Source organism: Microtus pennsylvanicus, chromosome 7 (genome assembly GCF_037038515.1).
Source record: "Microtus pennsylvanicus isolate mMicPen1 chromosome 7, mMicPen1.hap1, whole genome shotgun sequence".
Lineage (NCBI taxonomy): Eukaryota > Metazoa > Chordata > Mammalia > Rodentia > Cricetidae > Microtus > Microtus pennsylvanicus.
The window spans coordinates 118,679,503-118,697,935 of NC_134585.1; the positions used below are offsets into that span (position 1 = coordinate 118,679,503).

An 18,433-nucleotide genomic window follows, 5' to 3' on the forward strand; every position below is an offset into this window, starting at 1 on the left:
TGGAGTTCATGCTACGGAAATCAACCAGCCTCTTATCTCAGTGCCCCTGGCTTGTCTTCATTGCCTTTTTTGAGACAGGGTCTCAGGCAGCCCAAGGTGTCCTTAACCTTATCTTTATTACTTTCAAAATCATTTAAGGGCTGGAGAGATGGCTCTGTGGTTAAGAGAGTTTTCCAGAGGACCTGAGTTCAGTGCACAACCTGAACTTCAGGTGAATCACACACCTGGATCTTCAGGCCTAGCGATCCAACACCATTTCTGTCTCCTCGGGCCCTGCAGGACATAATGGGATGCACACACAAACACACATACATTTTTAAAAAAAAAGCATTTAAAAGCCAGGTATAGTGGCACACAGCTTTAATCCCAGCGTTTGGGAGGCAGGCAGGTGGATCTCTGAGTTCGAGGCCAGCCAGGGCTGTTACAGAGAAAGCTTTTCTTGAAAACCCAAAAATAAACAAATAAGAACAGAATCAGTGTGCGCGCACGCTCTCTCTCTCTCTCTCTCTCTCTCTCTCTCTCTCTCTCTCTCACACACACACACACACACACACACACACACGGAATCAGACCCAGGGGGGCTGCGGGCATATTAGGCAAGTGCTTACTATTGAGCTACATCCTAACCCTTTTGCTATGTTGTAAAACGTACCCACGGCTGCTCTACGCACTATGGTACAGTCTGCAAGCTGGGAACCCGGCTGGAGACTTAACCCACACACACAGACAGAGACACGAGGACACGGGTCATCCCCAGCTCTCGAGACTTTCAGTTGCAGGTCCACCAGAACCCACTCTCTTGCCCTCAGGGTCTCGTGCTCAGAGCAGCAGCAGGCAGAGCAGAGGAAAACAAGTTGTTTACAGGAAATTCAGGGTCTGGTGGTCCGCAATCCGCAGCACTCTGTAGCCCAGGCTTCCCTTTAACTGTGTATCATTTTATCTCACCTTTGAAAGTTCTGGGAGTCTACATGTGGACCACCATGCCTAGGTGCTACATTTTTTTTTTTTTTGAGACAGGATCTTATGTTTCCCAGGCCTGGTTTTTTTTTTGTTGTTTTTTTTTTTGTTTTTTGTTTTTTTGTTTTTTTTTTGTTTTTCGAGACAGGGTTTCTCTGTAGCTTTGGAGCCTGTCCTGGAACTCCCTTTGTAGACCAGGCTGGCCTCGAACTCACGGAGATCCGCCTGCCTCTGCCTCCCGAGTGCTGGGATTAAAGGCATGCGCCACCACTGCCCGGCTTCCCAGGCCTGTTTTGAATGTACTATGCAGCCTTAAACTTCTGATCCTCTGAGCTGGCCTCCCAAATACTGGAATTATAGTCTTGTGCCACCACCCAAGGCTTTCGATGGTCCTGGAGACTGAACCCAAGGCTTTGTGTATTTTAGACACGCACTCTACCAAGTAAACTGTATCTTTAACAGCTTCACTCTGCACCCCAGGCTGGCCTCTTTAAAACAACGTTTAAGTTTATTTAAATGATTTTATTACATGTTATGTATGTACGTGTCCTCGGGAGGGCAGAAGTCACATCCCTGGGTCTAGAAGTTACCGGAAGTTGTGAGCTGCCTGACATGGCACTGGGAACCTCTGCAGTTCTTGGCAGGTCCCCTGCAAGAGCAGCCAGTGCCGCTACACTGAGCCTCTGCAGTCCCGCAACTGGGATCCTTCTGTTCCAACCTCCATGCCCAGAGACGGTCTCTGCAGCCCAGGCTGGCCTGGAAGCTCACGATGTCTAGTGATGGCTAGCCTCACATTTGCAACCCTCCCCCAGGGCGCTGGGATGACAGCGTGTGCCACATCTGGCGTGTGCCACATCTGGCATGTGCCACATCTGGCCCAAGACCTTTAGATACAGTCTCATTGCTTCGAGGATGAAGTTCAAAGTCCGTTTATGATCTGTCTCTTACTTCCTCCTTCCTGTCTCTGGTCCTGCCCTGTGTATAAATTATTTTTAGTTTGCAGAAGGTAATAGCTCTGAATCATTTTATGTCTGTCCTTTCTCCCTGATGACATCCTGCTCTACTGTCTGCATATGCGGAAGCTCCCCTCCCACTCTGCCTTCACATCTCATCTTAGAAACGCATGTGTAAACAAGGCTTCGTGTAGTCGAAGCCTTTCTTGAACTTGAACCCCCTGTGTAGCCAAGGGGAACTGGAACTTCTGAGATGAGACTCGGGGTCTTGATAGGCAAACACTCACTCTGAGTGGCACCCCCAGCTACAATAGACCTTATGGGGAAGGATATTCCTGATCCACAAGAGGAGGTAACACCTGTAATCTCAGGACCAGGAAGCGGAGCCAGGAAGAGGAGATCAGAGCCAGCCAGGGCCAGCCAGGGCCAGCCAGGGCCAGCCAGTGAGTTCTTAGTGAGCACGCACTACATAAAGAGACTGTGACATTTTCAGTACCCCTCCATGCTACGGTCCTCCCTGACTGATCGCAGCTCACCTAACACGAGCTCTCTGACACTTACAGAGACCGCTCCAAGGGTACACTGGATCACAACCTCCATGAAATACCCTCTCAGCACATCTTCTGTGCATCCTTCAAGTGGCTCAAAAGCTCTCTTCCAAGAAACTGCTGGTCTAGTGTGACATCTCCATTCTCATTCAGCATTCCAAGTCCACTTGGCTCATGACAAGCAGTCACCATAGGCAGGCTGCATCTTCATTGCCTCGGCTCTTCCAGAATCGGATCTGAAGTTCCTAGCCTGTCCATGGTTCGAGGCTGTAACCTCAAACCCAGCTTGAAGCTCTTAAAGACCTGCTCTCCGCACAGCTTCCCAGAGTGAGAGGGCGCCTGCCCCTGCACATGTTCAGAGCAAGCTGCTTCCTTCCGGGGCTAGCACGGAGGCTCTGCATTTTTCTGTTTGTGTCCAGGTCATGCACGTGTGGGGGCCGGAGCAGACGCTGGGGTCGTGGTCTTCTGCTGTTCTCCGCCTTACTGGGCAGACACGGGGTCCCTCACTGAAACAGTGGGCTGCATTTCAGTTTCTGGGGACTGCCAATCTCGGCCCCCCAAAGCTGAGGCACAGCCATGCCTGGGGATTTGAACTCAGGTTCTCATGACTGCAGAACCTAGGACTTTGTGTATGCAAGACTAGTGCTTTACCACTGAGCTATCCCCCAGCTCAGATCTGTCTACGACATTCCCATAGATAGTGCAGCCAGTCCTTGAGACCCTGAGCCCCACTCAAGAGTCCTTGAAGCGTCTTCCGCTGCTGTATTAATTTACTCATCCACTGTGTATGGGGTACCCTCATCACTCTACATAACTGAAACTTGCCTAGAGTAATGTGAAAAAAAAAAACAACAAAAACAAAAACCTGGGCCAGTGAGATGGTAAAGGCACTTGTCAGTTTTACTCCTTAGATTAAATCCCTGATATCCACATGGAAGAGGGGAGAACCAACTCCTAACGGTTGTTCGCTGACTCCATATACGCGGAATGGTACCCATTCCTGTACACACACACACACCACACACAAATAAACTATAAAACAAAACCAAAAAACCAGGCTTGAATTCCAGCACCCACTTGGTGGCTCATAACTGGCATCACTCCATTTTCAGGGACTCCAATGCCCTCTTCTGACCTCCCTGGGCACACACATATATGTAGGTAAAATGCCCATAGGCACATGGTGCATAAAGTGTTTGCTGCTCAAGCATGAGGACGCTGGGCGTGGTGATCTGTGCCTGAATGACAGGACACCAGAAGCTGATGCCCGCCCCCCACGTACATGCACACCTACACATATATTCACCATCACCCCCAAAACAAAATACCAAAACTAAGATTTAAAACCAAGCAGCCACACTGCCATTAACCCTGTTCTTTAGCTGGGCATGATGGCACATGCCTGTTGATTCCAGCACTTGGGAGGCACAGGTTCTAGAAAGTTCAAGGCCAGCTGAGCAGAAAGGGTGCCAACTCCCACACACTGACCTCTGACCTCTGCTAGCGCACTGTGCACTTCCTTCCTCCCCCACCACCACTAAATACATAAAATGTAATAAAAAACCTAGCTGGTTGATAAGCTGCAGTTGACCTCTGCCCTCCACACGCACACACACACACACCCAGTGCATGCACACACACGAGGGCACCTCAGCCAAATGAACAAAAAATACATTCCTGTTCCACACAGCTCGGCACGGACCCATCTAACACAGATCGGAGCAGACCTCTGCCTGGAATCCCCTTGGTGGCTCTGACACACTATCCTCTGGGAGCTGACTCCTTTGACACCCTGTGTGGCCCCAGGACAGTCTGCAGTCACATGACTGTCCAGGCTGTTTCTCCCTTGCGTGTTGTACCTACCTCTACCAAATGTCTTCATCCTCTCGGTCTGCTGAAGCTGCCGGAACTTTCTCATGAAGTCTCTGCTCCCGTTGCTAACCCAACACGCTCTCCCTCTACACTCATACCCATATGCCTGGAGCTCACACGTGCTGAGTTTACCCTTTTCACTTTTTAAAAATTTGATTTTTGAGACAGAGTTTCTCTGTAGCTTTGGAGCCTGTCCTGGAATTCGCTTGTAGACCTGGCTGGCTTTGAACTCACAGAGATCCGCCTCCCCTGCCTCCGGAGTGCTGGGATTAAAGGTGTGCACCATCACCGCCAGGCCTTAAAGATTTATTACATACAGTGTTCTGTATGCATGCACACCCGAAGAGGGCACCAGATCTTATTATAGATGGCTGTGAGCCATGACAGTTTCCAGAACCTCTGGAAGAGCAGTCAGTGCTCAACCTCTGAGCCACCTCTCTAGTGCTCCCCCCCTCACTTTGATACATAAGTAGACCCAGCTGTCTTTGAACTTGCTATGTTGACCAGGCTGACCTCAAACTTGTGATCCTCCTGCCTCTGTGACCTGTGTGCTAGAATACAGGCATTTGCTACCACATATGGCTTGTTTTGACAGTCTTTTTTTTTTTTTTTTCAAGACAGGGTTTCTCTGTGGCTTTGGAGCCTGTCCTGGAACTAGCTCTGTAGACCAGGCTGGTCTCGAACTCAGAGATCAGCCAGCCTCTGCCTCCCGAGTGCTGGGATTAAAGGCGTGCGCCACCATCGCCGGCTTGAGATAGTCTTATTACACTGTAGCCTGCCTGAACTTTTACTCTTCCTGCCTCAGCCTCCCAAGCGCTAGGATTACAAGTATGCACCACCATGCTTATTTTGTATATAGTGCTTTGCCTGTACATATGTATGTGCGCTGGATGTGTGCCTGATCCTATGAACTAGAAAATTGTATAGGATCCCCTGGAACTGGAATTAAGAGACTGGGACATGAGACACTCCAAACCAAGGCAAAACAAAATTTACATTATAGAACTGAGGATTAAATGAATCGATCCTAATTATCTACTTAGCATGGTGCTGGAAAACACTGCTCAAACTATTTGGAATATTATTGTGGAACAGACTGTTTTTTTAACCATGTGAAGATGTTTGTGTTCCTATTTCACCTTGCCTGCCTACGGCACCTGACGGGTCTGATAAGAAGTTGGACAGCCAATAGCTAGGCAGAGAAGGAATAGGCAAGGCTGGAGGGCAGAGAGAAAAGGGGAGCCAGGCAATTTTGGGGGAGGGAGAGTCAGCTGGGGATCAGCCAGCCAGAGCCGGAGGAAGCGGGAAAGCGGGATGGACAGTATATGGGGAGGCAAACAAGCCTCAGGGCAGCACACAGATGAACAGAAATGGGTTAATTATGCTAAAAACCCCGCTAGAAACAAGCCTAAGTAAGCTAAGGCCAAGCATTCATAACTAAGTCTCTGAGTCATGATTTGGGGACTGGCGGTCCAAGAAAGCCTGCGAGGGGAAATACTGGTTTGTTTTCTATTCCCTGTGCAGATGGACCACCACTAAGTGTAACATGACCATGTCATTTATTCCCCTGCAGTTTCTCCACCAGTGTCATAGAGAGCGGTGGCATGGATCATCAACCTTGTATTTTAGCATAGTGCCTGGCATATTCCGGGCATTCAGAGACCTTCTCTTCCCTTTCTGGTTTATTCCCAGGCAGCTGTAGGAGCTGCTTGGGCAGGCACACCTTGCTATGTCATCCTGCCTGGCCTGGAACTAGCTATTGTAGCCCACCTTCTTACCTTTGCCTTTGAGAACTGGGTTACTGGCACGTGACCTCCTTGAATTTACCATTTTTCTACCTCTACCTCCTCAGTGCTGAGATTATGCATACACCAATATTCTTTTTGTTTTGTTTTTTGTTTGGAGACAGTCTCACTACGTAGCCCAAGCTAGCCTTGAATTTGTGGCAATCCTCTTGCCTCAGTCTCTTGAGTACTAGGGTTCCAGCTGTGTGCCACCGTGTCTGGCCTATCACTGTCGTCAAAGCTCAGTCCTGGTGGACCAGTGACTTGATTCCTGCCACTCTGTACACACAAAGGCTCAGGTGACAGATCTGTTGTCACGATCACCCAGTTCTTCTGAGAGGAAGACTTCAGAGACACGGGCTGGAATAGTCAGTACGGCCACATGTAGCTGTGGCAGTGTGCCTCCAACCTCAGCACACAGGAGGAGGAGGAGGGGTCAAGTTCTGGGCCAGTCTAAGTTACACAAGAAAAGTATTTGAAAAGAATGTTGGTTACAGAATTTGTTTACCTTGGTTGCTTGGGTCTTTGTATAAAGAATAAATGGTAATAGTTAAATTATTTGTGACTGAGTCTCACTGGCTGTTTGGTTGTACTGGAACTACGTGGACCAGGTTAACCTTGAACTCAGAGGTCAGAGGTCTACCTGCCTCTGCCTCCCAACTACTTTAGAGTCCTGTATTCATTCATTCATAGACAGGTCTCATTATGTAGCCCTTGGCTGACCTCAAACTCATAAGAGAACCATCTGCCTCTGCTCCCCGAGTGCTGAGATTAAAGGCACGCGCCACCATGCCAAACTCCAGCCCTATTTTAAAACTGTATTGCCTGTACTTTGAGGAGTCAGTGCTCTGCCCCCGCCTTCCTGTGGGGTCTAGGCATTGACCAGGTTGTCAGGCTTGTGTGCCTGACAAACAGCCTTGAACTCGTAAGAGATCCACCTACCTCTGTCTCTGGAGTGCTGGGATTAGGTGTGCACCGCCATAGCCTGGCTCCGAAAAGCAAAATTTAAAACTCATATGTAAGAATCCCAAAACATTGCTTGGTACCCAGGGATTTTTAAGGCTACAGCTTAAAACTAAGGTCCAGGGTCTCCCGACCAGCAGGGAGGTTATACTATCACAGATTAGGCACTAACGAAAGCTCTTCCTTGGCCTGCTGCTTTCCAAGCAACTTATTTCCATACCTCAACTTCCTCCTATATGAAAATGAACTCGACTGTCTGGACACTCTGACACAGCTTTCCCACCCCAGATATATGCACTGGTGGACAGAAACCTAACATGTTTGGGAAACGGCGCGGAACCAAGGCATCTCAGACTCCGTGCGGCAGTGCCACAGCTCACGCTCTAGAAATACAAAGCTTTCGGTTGATTCCGGTCAAAGCACCCAACTTTTCCACGTTATTCTTTCCACTATATAACACATTTTTTTTGTATGTGTTTTTGTTGTGTGTACACATGTCATCGTGTGTGTGACAGTGCCCTCTACTGGGTGCTGAGAATAAGTTCTCTTCCCTGCTGTGCCTTTCAGAAATCAAACTCAGGCTTGGTTGCAAAACCCCTCAACCAATTATTTTGTTTTGTTTTGAGACAAAGTCCTACCACATAACACTGACCTGTAACTCACTCTAAAGAGCAGGCTGGCCTTGAACTTGTGGTCCTTTGCCGCTTACTTGTACAAGTAAGCACTACCATGTCCAGGTGTTGTTTTATGTTTATGCAGCTGATGAAGACCCTGCCTCCATCTCCCAAAGGCTGGGATGTAGGATTGTGGCGGTATTCTAGCTCAGCACACTTCTTTTTAGTGCTCTTTCATTCAGCTGGCTCACTGTTGAGCAGGACAAACTTGTAGGATGTATTAAACCAGAGTACTGGCTAAACCAGAAGAGAGAGAGCCAGAACATCTCCAACAGCTACATATTCACCTGGCAAGCTTGACTAAGAAAAACAATGTCATAGATACTGAGAGCAAGGTTTCTTCTCTAGTGCAGTCCACCCCCACCCCAGAATACTGGTGATTCACTCAGCTGTCTCTTGCACTTCTCTCAAAAGGCTTTCAGTGGCATGATTTCAAGAAGGCAGGGTAGGATATCATGTGGGGATAAGTCACTCGCTTTCTGCCGGCCAGAAACAGAAAGGCAAGCTTCTTTTGCTTATTACCAAGAACTCACATTTCTCCCACACAGACATGGAACTCAGGAATAGAAACTGAAGGGAACAGGAAGAACAGGGCCCCGTTTTTGCTGAGACTAAGCTTTGGGTGTTGGTACCCCATTTCATTAGAACACTGAAGCTCTCGCTTTATAGGGCGGTGCACCTTCTGTACTAGCTACAAGGACAGCAGTGGCTAGCCTTACCTGTGCACACCAATTCTGCTCTCTCCCCAGTGACAGTCAGGAGGTCAGACTGTCTACCCCGAGAGCCCTGTGCTTCTTGCAAACTCAGGGACCACACCGATCTTCCCCTCAATCACATTTTCACCCTCCCAAACCCCAATAAAACACACCAACTGCTTCAGAGTATTTCTGGGTTTGGTTTTTTCCACGGGTGTTTTTTGTTGTTCTTGTTTTATTTCAAATACTGAAAAATTCCCCAGGGCTCTGTGGGGCTCCCCACTCACTGCCCTTCTCCCATAGCAAACCTGCCTCAAGGACAACACTTTTGTTAAAGGAACAAGTAACACTGACTCCTCGGTTGCTCTGCAGAACCAGAGAAATTACAGCACACAATTCCTTTTCTCTGACTCCAGGTCACTAGCCACATTAAACAATGCATCTCTCTTCAGAGCTGACCTCGAAGCCCTTACCATTAGTCTGCTGACAACCCCTTCACTTAGAACCATCCCAAACCTGTGCTTAAGAAGAACGGTAGGAAATTGTCTTTTTCATCAGCTACAAACCCTAGCTCATCTCCCCCCACAGCTTGCACTCCACCCCCTTAACCCCACCCTTGGGATTTCAACGAAATTTTTCCCAACTGTTATTTGGAAAAAAATGTAAAACAAAAAAAAAGTCCAAGGTCTTGGTGCTCAGCCCAAGGGGCTCCATGCGCTGGGACACCAGTGGGCAGGGATCTCTGCCTCTCTAGCCTGCACCTGGGCCACCTCCTGACCCCTGGCTGCAAAAGCAGGAAGGGGCAGGAGCCAGCACAGGACCCCAAGTGGGCAGCGTCTCACGATCTGGTGGAGCCCCAGGCAGCATCATTCAACTTGGCCACTGTGGATGAACAGAAAAAGAAACAAAAAACAAACAAAAAAACACTGTCAAGTAAAAGGGGAAAACCTCTTGAATTCCATCCCAGTCTTGACCCCATGACTTCTCCCTGACATGTGCCTGCATATTAATCATAAGGAAGTTGAAAAAAATTAGTCTTTTCCTATTCACAAACAGGATGTTTCTGTCTTTTTGATATACTCATGGAAAACAGAAAAACAATTCTTGAGACATAAGGGGAGACACAGATGTCTGCCTCAGGAGTCCTGCAGGCACAGCCACTGGCAGCAGGGGAGCAGGAAGCACAGCGGTGAGGTGGTGACTGACGATACAAGGGTCAGAACACACTTGCGTGGAGGGGACCAAACAGCCTGGGTTTAATCGAATGCAGTGACCCTTCCTTGCTAAGAAACAGCCTGAGAAGAGAAGCTTATTTGCTTCCTTAGCACTGAAGAGAGAGACTGATAGTCTGCTTTTGATTTTAATGTCCTTTCCCCATCTCTGTCCCACCTCTGCTCAGGAGTGTGTGCGTGTGCATGCGTGTAACCACTAGCTGCTGTATGTATCACTGGAGGCTGAAACCAGGGTCTCCTGCACGACAGGAGAGCACCGTACATCTAAACCATATTCTCTAGCCCTCTCTTTTCTTTTTATTTTGAGACAGGGTTATCTTTAACTCAAGGCCAGCTTTGAACTCACTCTGTAGCCCAGGCTAGTTTTGAAATAGCAAATCATGCCTCAGCTTTCTGAAGAGCTGGGTTTATAAGCTAGCTTGATTTCCCTATTCCTCCTGTCCCTTCCTTAAAAACAGACTTGCCATGAACAGCAGCCTTGAAGACACAAAACTGACCAATAGAGAAGGCAGCTCAGACAAGAGGAAAAGGTACAGAATTCGAGAAGATCGGAGATGAAGAAAACGTACAAAATTATATATATATTTATATATATAATAACATGACATATCTATGTACAACATGGCTGGGACACTGAAGAAACTATACAGTGATGTTCAGCATTGTCCCCTTCCCACATGGACTTTAGATTAAGGATGACAGCATGAGAAAATGGAGCAAAAAACACAAAAATTATATACAATTACAATGAGAGTCAAGGAATTTGGGGGCCAGGGAGACCAGGGGTCCTGCTCTCTCCACTCCTTCCTCACCAACCTACTCCTACCCAATCTGAACGACAGCCAGAGACCCGAGCAGTCAAACAGGAGAGCATGTTTAGACCCTTTCCCGACACACACAGTGACAAACTCGTCAGACCTTCTACGGGCACACCGGAATCTGTGAAGGGAGACAGACTGCATCATCCTGCGCTTTTGAGCAGTTCTCACTCAGGTCCTCTCTGCTGTTACCGAGCAGGGGGCATTCAGTAAGATCCAGGCCAAACTAGTGATGACACAGCAAGGCAGGCCGCCGCCCTCCCCACTCTCCGCCTCCACCAGTGAATCATCTGCTAAGGCCCAGATGCTCCAGCTGGCAGGAGCCCTGACTCCTCGGGGCCAGCTCCGTTCATCCCTTCTTCCTCCATGCCTAACATACAGCTAGCATCGGATTCCACCTGAAGCACGAGTGTTTCCTCAGGCCCATCCAGTCTGCTGCCAGAGCGGTTTGCAGCAGCTAGGGTCAACTGTAGACCAGGAAAATGGGAGAGTCAAAACACTTCCAGGGCTGGATTCTTCAGACTTACTCTCTCTCCCCTCCTCCCTCAAGAAGGGTCTGAAGGTGTGGCCCTTAAATCTCAAACTTTCTCTCTTCCCATAGAGCACCCTTCCTGTTCCCCTGGACTTCTAGCTTTACAGAGCTGAGGCTTAGCAAGGGCCTGCCATGGTTGGTTTTAGGATGAACGGCAGTTAGGGCAGGTGTAGGATTTTAGTCAGAATTAGCCTACACGGTTCCTGCTCTGCAGAGATGAGGAACAGACTCAGAGGTCACATGACCCAGCCAAGCTCAAACGCCAGTGCTGCTGGGCACGAGCAGCACTGGAGCCGGGTGTTCCGACCCTACGCTCTTCCCACTCTCCCAGCATACGCTCCAAAGCTACATGCTGAAAGAGAAAAGATCAAGCTTTCCACTCCTTGAGAAGCAGGGCAATTGTTGGAGGGACACAACAGAGAGGTTAGGTGGGCACTGTGGTTTTAGGCAAGCAAATCCCTTCTCCTCTTTGAAGGTTCCCTAAACACCCACAATGGGAACACAAAGCACAGAGGCCTAAGGGACGACACACTTAGAAGCACAGAGAGCGTCTCCTTTCCCAACACGTCAGTGCAGCCTTGGGACACTGAACCTGCCACACTGCTCCCAGACTCAGCCTGCCCAAGGGCTTGCTCCTCCAAAAGGAGAACTCCCATCTTCCACGCTTCTCAGCACAGGAACAGCTGCAGTGCTATCCGGTCCTAGTCTTTCCTACTTCTGGGTCTCTACTGGGCTACAGTAAGGGTGTAGAAGTTTCAATTTACCCAAAGAAATGAACTCAGAATCCCTCTTCAACCTAAGCCTCCAGCAGAATGTCTTCCCTGGATGGCAAGCTGAGCTCTGACTAGGTGCCCATTCCCTGCCTATAATATATAGAAGTCCAGTGGGTGAGGAAGGGGAAGAGAGGGGCCCAGGTTACCCCGCAAGCTTGCTGGTGACGAGCGAGGACTTTCTCTGGGGCAGGTCCTGTGGGGTGGGGATGTGGTCGCCGGTCACCAGGTTCTTGTCTGGCCCTGCGCTCGGCAGCTGTTTGTTCTTCATCTTCGCTTTGGCCATGTTGTAGTCTCCTGAGTCAAAGTACTTTTGCTAAGAGACAGGAGGGAGGTCCAGATAAATGTAAGCTCTGGGGCTCTTCAAAGGCAGACTCGACTCCAGCATCAGCACAGGCTCTCATGCACCCCAGCTGTCTACGCTCCTCATGTGCAGTCCATACCGCTCACGTGCTCTGACATCTCCTAGCATGTTTTGACCTCGTCCTAGAAGAAACTTGCACCTTTGCAGTTTAAGGGACGGTTCTGTCTCTGAACCTGGGTGACGGCTCATACACATTTTGGACCTTACCTGGCATAGGATGGTTCAATCAGAACCACTTGCTTCATTTATAACAGCTTTTTTTTTTTTTTTTTTTTTTTTTTGGTTTTTCAAGACAGGGTTTCTCTGTAACTTTGGAGCCTGTCTTGGAACTAGCTCTTGTAGACCAGGCTGGTCTCGAACTCACAGAGAGCCGCCTATCCACCTCCCTACTGCTGGGATTAAGGTGTGCGCCACCACGGCTGGGCCCATTCATAACAGCTTAATGAGGACCTTAATAGGTGACAAAGCAATACCTTGGGGTTGAAAACAAATGTGTAAGATTCAAAAGAAGGGTTGATCTGGGGTTCCCAGCACCAGAGACCACTGAAGCCAGCCAGCTCTCTGCGTTAGAAATGACTCTCGGACCAGGAATAGGAACTGGCTTGTCAGGAGGCAGTGTGCCTTCCGGACTCCCACCACTCCTACCCATGTTCCCTGGTGAGACAGCCTGCCCACGCCCGGCTTGCCTGAGGCGAGCTAAACTGCAAATCAGCACCACGCCACCAGCTGTGACTAAGACCGAGGCCCTGGAGTCTCCGTAGGAAGCCACTTCCCTCCCAACCCATCCATCCACTCCAGCTTAATCCTTATGTCTGCAGAGACACCTGACTGAGAGGGAGGCGGGAAGGCCATTCTGGTTGTTTCTTTTTTAAACTTTTGAGGTCTTACAGGTTGAACCTAAGCTGCACAAGCACTTTCCTGTGGGGCTACATCTCTTATCATTCTGAAGTGAAAAAGAAATGTCTGTTTTGTTTATAATTTTATTTACTTTTTTTTTTTTTTCTGAAGACAGGGTCTCACTATGTTGCTTCAATGTCCTACAACTTACTCTGTAGACCAGGCTGGCCTCAGTCTCACAAAGATCTCTCGACCTCTGCTCCCCCAGTGCTGGGATTGAAGGCATGTACTTTTTTTTTTTTTAAAGTTTTATTTATTTTATGTATATGAGTGCTCTATCTGCATATGCAACTTTATGCCACAAGAGGGTATCAGATCCCACTACAGATGGTTTTGGGTCACACTGTGGTTGCTGGGAATTAAACCCAGGTCCTCTGAAAGAACAGCCAGTGCTCTTAACCACTGAGCCATCTCTGCAGCCCAAGCGTGCGCTTTTTTTTTTAATCATTTATGTATGCACATGTGTCCACAGAAGCGAGAGAGGGGTCAGATTCTCCTGGAGCTGAAGTCACAGGCAATGGTCTGCTGCCTGGTGTGCTGGAAACAGCTCTGGCGCTCTGGAAGAGCAGCAGCCCCCTTGCTCTCCAGCTGCTGACCCAGCCTCTTTTTCTCTTTTCTTTTCTTTTTAAAGGCAGGGTCTCATTTTAGTCTAGGTTGTCCTAAAACTTACTATGTAGACTCAGCTGCTCTTGAATTTGTGGTAATCTTCCTGCTTCAGCTGGATCACACCCAGCTAAACTAAGTTTCTCGAGGGAGTACAGTTAATGTCTGGTGCTGGTGTCAATAGTCTAAAGAAACCTACTGCTTGAGGTGAAGGTTTTTGGATCTTCTGAAATGAATCGTAAAATCTGTCTGTAAGACTTAATAGGGGCACAGCCCTTATCCCACCACCACTCCCCTAGGCAGATGCATGAGCAGAGCACACGATGCCCTTCCAGTCCCTGCCACCCTTCCTGCAGTGCCCACCCACCACCCACCCAAATGCCCAGCATTAAGCCTTCATTTCCTATGACCAGAAGGGAACTGACATCACTGTAGGGATTCACAATAACCCACTTTCCTCTTTCTAACTCCTATCTACACTGCCCAATAACCAACCACAGAAAAACATGCAGCAGAACCTCTACAGACTTCATGCAAGGACCGCGGTCAAGGCCACCCCATACCCCTTTCTGGAGTCTCTTCATGAGGAAGTCGGAGCCCCCAGGCTTTTGTCCTAGGCTTGGGTATTTGGCCTTTAGCTTGGCCTCCTCAGCTCTCTCGGGGAGAACACCTTCTTTCTCCTGGGTATCCTGAAGAAAACAAGCCAAATGAGATTAAGGACTGAAAAACAATGACTTCTAGTATCTGACAACCTTTGTATTTTCTGCTTTTTCCTGCAGCTCTATCAGCTTGTAAACACGCCATCTCCACTCTGCTCTTTTTAGAATGTGTATGTTTTAAAGAGTTCTTTCTAGTTTTTCGAAACAGGGTTTCTCTGTGTAGCTCTAGCTGTCCTGGAACTCACACTATAGACCAGGTTGGCCTAACAGAGATCCACCTGCCTCTGCCTCCCAAGTGCTGGGATTAAAGGTATGTGCCACCACCGGCAGATTTATGTGTATGTGTTTTGTACATATGTATGTATGTGTACTATATGTATTCCTGGGTGCCCTCAGGGTTCAGAAGAGAGCATCAAATCTCCTAGAACTGGAGCTACAGATGGTTGTGAGCCACCATGTGGATGCTGGGAACCACACCCAGGTCCTCTGCAGAGCAACAGGTACAACCAGGCAGTAGGGCACACACCTTCAGTCCCAGCAGTTGGGAGGCAGAGGCACGTGGATCTTTAAGCTCAAGGCGACAGTGAGTTCCAGAACAGCCAGGGCTACACAGAGAAACTCTGTCTCAAACAAACAAACAAACAAACAAACAGTAACTGCTCATAACTACTGAGCCATCTTTCCAGTTCCTCTGATCTTAAAGTTAGACCTTTGTTCAAATCCAAGGTTCAAAATAACTGTGTATAGTGAAGGAAAGGACAAGCTAGTTCTTACTCTATACCCCGGGAGCCGCCCTAGTGACCTGTGCGCACTAAGCTAAAGGCTATCTAAATGCGACACCTGACTCATAGAGCTCATTCAGCACCAACAGCAGGAAAGACAAAAGGAACTGGCAGGCCTTTTAGCAAGAACAGGTAAGTGGGAGAGTTGAGTCTTCTGAGAAGCTCCCCCCTCATTCAGACTCTAAGAAGCCATCTGGCTTCACTGTGGAGGATGCTAGGCATGTGGTCTATTCCAAAGATATCCACCTGAGTAATCCACTTCCATAAATGTAGGCAGGCTAGAGGTAAACAGCTAATGTGACATTAGTTTTAACCTCAAGAAAAGAAACTAATTTCACTATAGTATTCATATATTAGTCTTATAAAAAGAAATAAATAAAAAGATTAACGCCTACCCTACTGGGGTAGGTGATGGAAGTCTAGGGAAACATCAAAGCTCAAGGCGTTTACAGAGGTTCTCACCTCTATCTCTTCTCCCTCTTCATTTTAAAAACAGGACAGTTTAAAAACATAGTCTTCCTATGTACTCCTGGTTAGCCTGGAACTCTCTATGTAGACCAAGCTGACCTTAACTCACAGATTTTCCTGTCTCTGGATTTAAAATGTGTGCCACCGTCTCTTGCTTCTTGTGGACACGTCTATTTGTTTATTACTTTGGGGGGGGGGGCAGAGTCTCACTCTGATGCCCAAGCCACCTGGAACTTGCCGAAATCTTCTGCCTCAGCTTCTTGAGGGCTGGAATCGGCCTTTGGGTGTGCCACACATGGCTGCTTTCTTTTTTCTTTTTTGGTACTGGGTCAAGAAGCCTGGCTATCCTAACAAAACAGTTACTTATAGTTCCAGTTTCCCTGCTGCACTCCGATAATTTGTTTGGGTTGTTTGTTTTTCTTTTTGTTTTCCTTTTTTTCTTTCCTTTTCTTTTTTTTGAGACAGGGTTTCTCTGCAGCTTTGGAGCCTATCCTGGAACTAGCTCTTGTAGCCCAGGCTGGCCTTGAACTCAGAGATCCGCCTGCCTCTGACTCCCAAGTGCTGGGATTAAAGGCGTGTGCCACCCAGCTTGTTCTTGTTTTTCCAGACAGGGTTTCTCTGTGTATCCTGGAACTCGCTCCATAGACCAGGCTGGCCTCGAACTCGGAGATCTGCCTGCCTGCCTCTGCCTCCCGAGCTAAACGAATGCACCACCACCGTCCAGCTAATGGATTTTTCTCTTGACAATCAGGTACTAATATAACACGAAGTGTATTTAATGAATCTTTTAGTTAAATGTTAAGAGCTCAAATATAGAGCCCAAGAAGGGGTTTATTTGGCATTAGTGTTCTCATCATGTGATGGTGGGTGGACTATATCCCACTGCGGAGGAACTCAAGGGGATCTGCAAGTCACTGACGGTGAACAAACCATCCCTATCAAAACAGGCCTCAGGAAGTTGTCACCTGAACTTAGCCAAGGTATCATTACTCTTCTCCCCTCCCCCAATTCTGGCTTATTTTAAACGTCTTCATCTTGACCTATATCTTTCTGTGGATGAAGACTGAGTGGTTGGGTCACTTATCTCTACTAATCACACAGCTCATTTATGCCCCAGGACCACCAGCCAGCCCCCTTTCATTCGCCTCATTTTTCCAAACACCCGCCCACGCCAGAGCTCGGCCTATTATAGAACAGCTTCTCCAGGCTGAAAGGAAGGCTTACTGGCCAATAAGAAAGCGGATCGCACAAAATGACAATCGACTTGACTAATCGACGTCGGGGCACCAGGCCGCGCCGAAATGCAGCCTGTGCGACAGAAACAGTGGCCAACCCCTGAGGAGCCTGAGGCAGAGGCGGCCAATCAGCGGCGGCGGGGGCGGATCCCGCCCGCGCGGCCACCCCCCCGTTCCCCTTATTCTCACCTGCTTCTCCTCGCCAGTCTCCTCCGCAGGGTTCTCTTCTTGTTTCTGGGACATGGCAGGACCGGGACTGTGAAATGCAGGGCCCGGAAAGTCAGCCGGAAAAGGGAAGGGGGAGGGGAAACGGGGACAACCTGAGCTGCTGCTTCGGCTCCTGTCACTATGGTTGCTCGGTCAAAATGGCGGCCCGAGCCCGTGACGTTCAGCCCACCCCCTCCTAGAAGAGCCAATGAGAGTGGGCTTGATGGGGCAATGACGTAACGACACACCAATAACCGTTGGTTGAAGGCGGGGAGAAAATCAGAGCCGACAGGCAAGCTAGAACACCAATTGGGAAAGAGAGCAAGCCACAAGAGCCAATTAGAAGCCTTCAGGGAGCCTAGGGGCAGGACGTCTAGCTTTGGTATTTTTGCTTCTTGGGTGGGCAGGCGCTTTCTTCAGTTTCTTCGCCAGGTCCTGGGCACGTCAAACCGGAGGGTCACCATGTACTGGTGCAAAGGATTAAGCTTTGAGGGATGTTACGAAGGAAGTTTCCGACGTCCAGAAATAAAAATTGGAGGACAGTTTTTATTAAGCAGTTTTCTGAGATTGATTGCTAGCTTGTATAAGACTGCCTTGTATGGCTTTTCTTCCACCTATACTTGTTAAGAGTCATTCTGTGAGCCGGGCGGTGGTGGCGCACGCCTTTAATCCCAGCACTCGGGAGGCAGAGGCAGGCGGATCTCTTGTGAGTTCGAGGCCAGCCTGGTCTACAAGAGCTAGTTCCAGGACAACCTCTAAAGCTACAGAGAAACCCTGTCTCGAAAAGACAAAAAACAAAACAAAACAAAACAAAAAAGAATCATTCTGTGGCTCACGCCTTTAATCTCAGCACTTGGGAGGCAAAGGCATGTGAGCTCGAGACCAACCTGGTCTACAAAGCGAGTTAGTTCCTGGATATCCAGGACTGTTACAAAGAGAAACCCTGTCTCGAAAACAAAACAAACAAAAACAAAAAACAAAAGTCATTCTACGGAGACGTAAATACTTGAAATTAGGAGTGCAGACCTAGGTACATGATAAACATTTGGCACATATTAAACACATACTAACAGAATCATAGTTCAACAATAGTTCTTGCCTGTAAGAGCTAGTTCCAGGACAGGCTCCAAAAACTACAGAGAAACCCTGTCTCGAAAAAACCAAAAAAAAAAAAAAATTCAAGATTAAGTCTTCTAAGAGTGTTAGTCAAAAAGTATTACATATTTATATTTTGAATAATTGGTCTAACTGTAGGGTGGGAAGGGCCAAGGAAAAACACCCTGACCCTGACTTGGGAACAGGGATTGAGGTCCCACAAACCCTGAGCATTGACTACCACCAATCCCTAAACACAACGGTAATCCCAAACCACCCTGGAAAGCTGCACTGCCCCCCAAGGAACTCTATATAAACTCTGTAT

The 18,433-nt window shown here is 48.3% G+C and overlaps 1 protein-coding gene across 1 annotated transcript; it reads right to left on the reverse strand.

Annotated features, from left to right (window-relative positions):
• Positions 1–8,623: 8,623 nt before the first annotated feature.
• Ensa (endosulfine alpha) lies at positions 8,624–17,186 on the reverse strand. The gene is made up of 4 exons (XM_075978157.1): positions 16,996–17,186; positions 14,226–14,351; positions 11,948–12,114; positions 8,624–9,328 (listed from the first exon to the last, which is right to left on the reverse strand). The coding sequence occupies exons 1-4, from the start codon at positions 17,047–17,049 to the stop codon at positions 9,313–9,315; spliced, it is 363 nt and encodes a 120-aa protein (XP_075834272.1). The 5' UTR covers positions 17,050–17,186; the 3' UTR covers positions 8,624–9,312.
• Between the last annotated feature and the right edge of the window lie 1,247 nt (positions 17,187–18,433).